The 6746-nt window shown below is 38.0% G+C and overlaps 1 protein-coding gene across 2 annotated transcripts in view; it reads right to left on the reverse strand.

The window, feature by feature from the left end:
• The window catches only part of srgap3 (SLIT-ROBO Rho GTPase activating protein 3), an 85291-nt gene extending 82093 nt beyond the window's left edge, over positions 1-3198 (reverse strand). Inside the window, exon 1 of one of the 2 annotated variants that reach the window (XM_015388342.1) lies at positions 2764-3198. In XM_015388342.1, the coding sequence (XP_015243828.1) occupies positions 2764-2827 (64 nt within the window). In that variant the 5' untranslated portion in view covers positions 2828-3198. The remainder of the gene's footprint in view (positions 1-2763) is intronic. The other variant, XM_015388343.1, reaches the window with a different exon arrangement.
• Between the last annotated feature and the right edge of the window lie 3548 nt (positions 3199-6746).

Below are 6746 nucleotides of genomic sequence, written 5' to 3' on the forward strand. Positions count from 1 at the left end.
TGATATGCAATGCTGATTATTTATCAATTAAAGTCATGCAAAAATCTTGACATTCTCAGAGCTCTGCAGATAGGTTCAAACACTACTGATAGACCGACAGCAAATCTGTGCATACGGTTATTATGATAACACAAGGTGTATCACAGATCAGATGGCGAAGGAGATGGTTTGTGGAATCCTAAGAAGTTCCATTGCTGGTTTTTTTATGGAGGGTAGACAGCCTTCAAAGCATGTGGAAAAAGCATGTAGGAAAAGCAAGCAGTAAATTAAAAAAAGGAGGCACTGCAGGTGCAGAGAAGCTGCACCTATAGTGTACCTCAAAAACATACAGCATAGAGGCAAAGATATGTGCAGGAGTTGTGCCAGGCGAAGACAGGTGATCTGCTCTAGTTGCAAGTTCTCTTTGCCTCATTGTAAATAGTGTAAATAATGTAGTTGTATACATAGTCTAGCTTTTATATCACCTTTAACTGACATTTGACATCCATTTTGTGTCCTATCAATCATGTCTTATCTCTTTAATTGCTATTTATTGAACCTATTTCTGTAAAATGAATGCTGGTGTTTAGATTTAGTTTATTTGATTAAAAATAACTATTATTATGTTGAAGTATATGTTATATTTGCTAATTTTAACAATTGCATATATTTTCATGTGTAACACGTTACATGGTAAATGGCCTGTGTGACAAGAGCGCATTGCACTTCATTCATTCATTCATTCACCCATTCATGCTAATGGTAAGCTATATTGTAGCCACAGCTGCCCTGGGGCGCACTGACAGAAGTGAGGATGATACCACCATCTGATCTGAAGGTGGTGCGGGTGAAGTGTTTTGCTCAAGGACACAACAACACTTAAAGCCAGAGACAGGGCTCGAACCAACAACCTTTTGGTTTCAGGGCAAACTCCTTCATCTGACGCCACTGTCGCTTGGTGTCTACAGAAAGGGAAGTCTGGGAGTCTTTTACTGAGAACGCTGCCCCCACGACCATGTCTTGAAAAAAGATTATGTGGGCTGTTGCTCTACGTCCTCCCAGGCAATGGATTGTGGGCAACCATATAGCTTCTATGCATTGGATAGAAACGTCAGGAGGGCTACGCTAAATGTTTTATTAATAGGAAGCCTCCTGCTTCTTTTTCCTACCTCCTTTCTTACTGCTTGCACAATTCAGATGGCACTAAACATGGTAATCAATGTTTCACTTCTTGGTAAGAGCCCTTACCAATCAGCACTTCTTGGAGGAACCCCTTTAACAGGATGTGCAGAAGTAAGATGGATGAAAAAAAAGGTATATTTTTTATGTTTTTTTTTTTTATATAGAGTTACTCTTTACAATATCATAGAACACCATGTCAGTGTGGATAAATATGCTTATTTACTAGCCTAATTTGTTTTTGGTATGCAGCAATTTCCCTTATGCTTCCGTCTCATTTTCTGAGGTTGCGGGGTTTTTTAATGTATGGTTTGTTTTTGGTGTTTGCATTTGTAATGTAGGCTACTGCTTGCAGCAGACTATGCTATTTGCACCATTGGCCATTGTAGATAACAGTGTTATCCAAAAATAAATATCAGTTTTGTTAGCCTTTGTTTTCTATCAGTAACGGTAGAAAAAACTGATTACCAAACATTGGCCATTCCACCACTTTCAATTACTGAGATACAGTAAAAAAGCAACAAAAAAAAAACAAAACATCTGTTTAGTTATAAAATTATATGAGATGTCAGTCAAAATTCCAATATCTTGCATCGCTGAGTTTGTGCAAAAAAAATACAAACATAATAACAACAAAACTAAATAAATTTGATGAATGATTCCTAAATTATCCCTATTTTTCTTTCTAAATGCAAACCTAACTAATGCCTGTGTAAATTCTCAGTGGTCTTGGTCATGGAACCCACAAAACGGGCTTAAATCGAGGGCAAACCTAACTGTTTTTAGCTGGTTTATTTGTCAGTGTATCTATTGTGGTAACTAGCCTGCAGGCTGCTGCTTAACAAACTAGCTCAACATCTATATTTCAAACCTGCTTTATGGATTTATATGTGTTCCACTTGAGAACAAAGTGTAGTCAACTCATTTCAGCTATAGATGAGAAAAATGGAAACATCTCAGTCAAATTAATCGCTTCTTATTACTGAAAGATAATTGCAGATACCATTTTTTTCCAGACATGATGCCTGGTAATGTGCAGTAACAAACAGGGCAGGGGCAGTGCTCCATACATCAACAGTAAACACCAGTCAACCAATAAAAATGACCACCAGTCAGTTCCTTTATTTGGAATCTCAATGGAGTATTAGGATGGAGGTAACCCTACCAAATGATATTCAACCCTTTAACCTCTAAATAGTGCATGCAGATTGTAATAATGTGCATGCACTATTATACCAGCCAGAACAACAAGCCAATCAGACTCATAGAATAAAGAATGCAAACCAGATCAGCATTCTGCAGTGATTCTCACACACACCCAGTAACAAGGCCACCTTCAACCCACTAACAAATGTACCTACACACACACACACACACACACACACACACACACACACACACACACACACACACACACCCAACAGGCGAATTAATGAAAGCAGGAGACTCTGATCTATAAGTGAAAACACATGTCAGTCCATCCAGTGGCTGTCAGTGATTACCTGCCACCTGACTGGAGGCTCTGCTCTGCTCTGCAGTACAAAGGTGGAGACACTTTGGATTATTATGGGAAAAAAACAAACATGATCAAAGATCCTGACGCACCTTTCACTTGGGTCTCATACTCCGATATGATCTCCTTATCCTTCTTGATTTTCGTGGATGACATGGCTCCTTAGGCTTCAGGGTGAGACCCCCGATAGTCGAGGCTTTACTGTCGGCTTGCAGAGCTTCAGCGCGTTTCCTTTTTTCCTCCTTCTTGTGGCCTCTAAAAAAGCAAATAGAGGTTTTCGCTATTGTATTCCCGCTGCCCTGATATTAGCGCGCGCACAGCTCTATTGCATGTTTTTTTTTCTCTCTCTGGTCTTCCTTTCTTCTTCGGCTACGAGTCCACTGAAAGGCTTCAGCGGGAAAAACAAAGAGCCTCGGACTAGGAGAACATAATGATGATGAGCGGAGCTGGAAGGTCTCAGGCAGGTCCTTCTGTGGCAGGAATCAACAGACATGCGTACGAGCAGCAAGGCATCACACACACACACACACACACACAGAGCTGACAAACTGCGCTGCAGGGAAACAGGAATTTAAAAATCATCACGTGAGCCTGTTCGCATCACCAACCCTCCTTCCATCCACCCAAAGTCCCCTCCTGCACCTCAGAGGACATGGTGCATCACTTACCAACATTTCAAGCAGCCCACTCTTATCAAATGCATCACTTTCGCATGCATTCTTTTTATTGAATTTACCACGATCAGGTCATAGCTGTTGTTAATTATGAAAATATCATTCTTATAATAAAATGGTTCAGTAAAAGCTTTCTCTACACACTGCCACAAGGATTTCATGAGGGAGGTCAACACAAAGAAGTGTAAAATTGTAATGCTACAAATGCAAATGAAATCTCCCAAGTGCAGGAAATAGATAACAATAACTATCATAATAAATAATAAATACAAACTGGTTGATTTTTTTCAACTTTTACTCGATGTTTTCAGCAAGATGCTACATATCGTTTATCAGTCTGAGAGTGGGATCTCTTCTGTGTTCATCATCTGGGGTAATGGTATAAGATGAATGACTTAAAGAGGCTCAAAAAGCTGGTGAGAAAGGTCTGCCGTGTTCTAGGAGATCCACAAAACCTCTAGCTATGATTTAACAAAGAAGAGTTATAAGTGAAGAACTTTATAGTGAGCATCCTCTTTATAAGCTCGTTAAACTACAGCAGAGTGTCTTGAGTCAGAGTCTTCCCCAGATCTGGTGCAAGACAGACCACTACAGAAGATCGTTTCTGCCTTTGTATACTACATAAGCCTATTCACATCTAGATATTGAATATTCTCCTCAATCTTCCTTACAAAGTAGCTCAACCTATTTCTAAATGGATGATCACAGATATACGGTAGCCCTAACTGAGCCATAATAAGATGTGACCTAAACTAATACATTATACAGTAGTTTTTGATTTAATGTAGTCATCGTTAACATGAACCTTCATCCCACCATCCATCCTGTCCAGTTGCTCATGTTGATGGTAGGAAGGCATCCCCCATAGCATGACTTGGCCACCTTTGTTTCACCTTGGTGATGGTGTTTCCATAGTATGTAATTTTTTGGTGTTCTACTAACACCAAAATTCTTCCCTTGTGTTTTGAGTTTTACCAAAGCTAATAGCTGAAAATATATTTATTTACGAGTCTTTGGAAGGCAATGAATATATTGCATCCAACAAAAAGTAAACTGAGAGGATTTAAATTTATGCTACCAAAAAAGAAGGACCTTTGGAAGCAATGTGGTGACAGACACAGGTCTCTTCCTCCACCCTTACTGGCAGATATGTCATCTGGATGACACCTCATTGTTTGTGATGGGGGTAGAGCAGTAGGTGAGGGGGGTAACACTGTGTTTGTTATCTGTCACCTTAGCTATTCTCAGCTCAAAAAGGAGCATGCTGTTAACTCAGATCCTGTGTCAGTGTAAAACCGCATACTGACACACAGGAGATTTGTGTGTAACATTTTTAACTGCAGCTTCAGATGCAAAGCAAAAGAAAAATAAAATTGTGGAGAAATATATTTGAGTACATTATGCCATTGCTCTCTAAAATCTATTCTTTGTAAAACCACTTGGATTTTCAAAACTGACCTGATTCGAAATATTTATTTATTTTTTGCATTTATTGGTGAAAACTCCTAATTACTGTAGAAACAAGAGTTATCGAAAAGAAACATAAAACTTCTGTGTTTTGCTTTGCACAAATAAAGTGAAGTTAGATAAACAGTTTCTTCTTGCTATTAGGCCTCCAGCAGAGATTAAAAAAAAAGATTTTGTGCTTTTTCCTGGATTTCTTAACCCCTAAAAATTTCAAGATATCACCTGCCAATTAAGCACAATTTATATGAATCCCCTCTCACAGTAAAAACCTTCAAAGAATTTGAAATGTTCTCTGGTAGTGTGAATTGTCTGTGTTATCTGTGGAAGTGAATCAGAGGCAGACGGAGTATTGTTTTGTGTTTCTCTGCATAAATCACAATCTTTGTGCATCTTTGTGGTTCCAGCGGTTAGTAGTAAGTTGTTTGCCAGACTTTATGTATCTGTGATATGTCTGGCCTGTGAAGAGAGACAGTGAGGACACATCACTTGTGGAAAAGGAAAAACTCACTGTATCCTGCTTTTGTTTGTGTTTAAAACTCTGTTGGTTGTTCTGCGTGGTTTAGATCTGAGACGCTGAACACGACTCCCCACGGCGATCCAAACAGTCAAGTTTTAAAATGACACGTTCTGTTTTCTGTTTATACTTTTTCTTTATACAATAACTGAAACTTTCATCACTGATTAATTTTGAAAAGGGAATTCAGTTACTGTTGCCATGGTAGGAGACACTGTACATCACATCCAATTAGATCTTGACAGTCATTTACACAGATTCCAGTGAAGGTGTTAAGGGAACTATTGTAAGTTGTCGCTCCTGTAATTGGATCAGATTTAATTTGAGATATCTGCCGGTGGGGATCTTTAAACAGCTGGCATATGATGAGCAAATGCTTCAATGTGAAGAAGGCAGGAAAGATTTTTTAAAGCAAACTGGTTTACTGTGTAGCTGTGCAAAGATGATTATTGGAGGTTAACATAAAATGCAGACTTAAAAAAAAGTATTTCCATGTTTGATTAGGTCATTACATACTGTATATCATTATTTGTCAGAAGTTTTTTTTTATCAGGGTGTGGATGCACTCTGTGCAATATTGGCCATCTGCTGTGCAGGATTGTTCGCTTCTAATCATGAGCAAACACCCACTTCTCTCAGACTTCACACTTACTAATCATTTGACCTATAATAGAAAGTTAGGAAAACAAAAAACATAAAGGTTTAAACATTAGTTTTCAACAAAGATGATAAATACAGGCATGACTTTATTGCTCAGGAGAGCTCTTCACTTGTCCCTGCCTAGACAAGCTATTAATCACTGTGAAAAATGTGACACAGAGGAGAAGTTAGTTATGCTTATCATCATGTTGAACATAAACTTCATTAATCATAAATGATAAATGGGGAAAGGAGATTATGGGGGACTACAATTAGATATGCGAAGGCCAGGTGGATTGACAATACTGTTTAAGAAAATATTAAACTGTTAAGAGTTTATAGAATCTTAATAGCATGACTGCATAATGTTGTCTTGTATGATTAGTTTGATATGTTTTATATTCAAATATCTTTAATGTTATTGCAGAAAAAACAACAACAGAAGGTGTAGGGGAAGTGCTGTTCAACTGTAAGCCCATTATATTTGCAAAAATTAGGCTTCATAATATTTTTTTTCTTTTTCTTACATGAGGGAAAAAGGTTTATTTTAAGAATGTATATACGTTTTTAGACTAATTAGAATGATACTAAATTTTCCCATGCTTGTGAGATATGCTTGCATGCTTTATCAAATGTATACTGTTGTAAAGATATGGTATTCTTTCCTCCAATTATTAATGATTCTACAACTCAGTTGCTTAAGGTTCTTTTTTTTTTTGTACATGGAGCTTCCTCTCTGATCAGAGTATTGTGTTGTGTCGCCATCTTCTGGTCGTTTACA

Source organism: Cyprinodon variegatus, unplaced genomic scaffold, assembly GCF_000732505.1.
Source record: "Cyprinodon variegatus isolate N-32 unplaced genomic scaffold, C_variegatus-1.0 Scaffold420, whole genome shotgun sequence".
Taxonomy (NCBI): domain Eukaryota; kingdom Metazoa; phylum Chordata; class Actinopteri; order Cyprinodontiformes; family Cyprinodontidae; genus Cyprinodon; species Cyprinodon variegatus.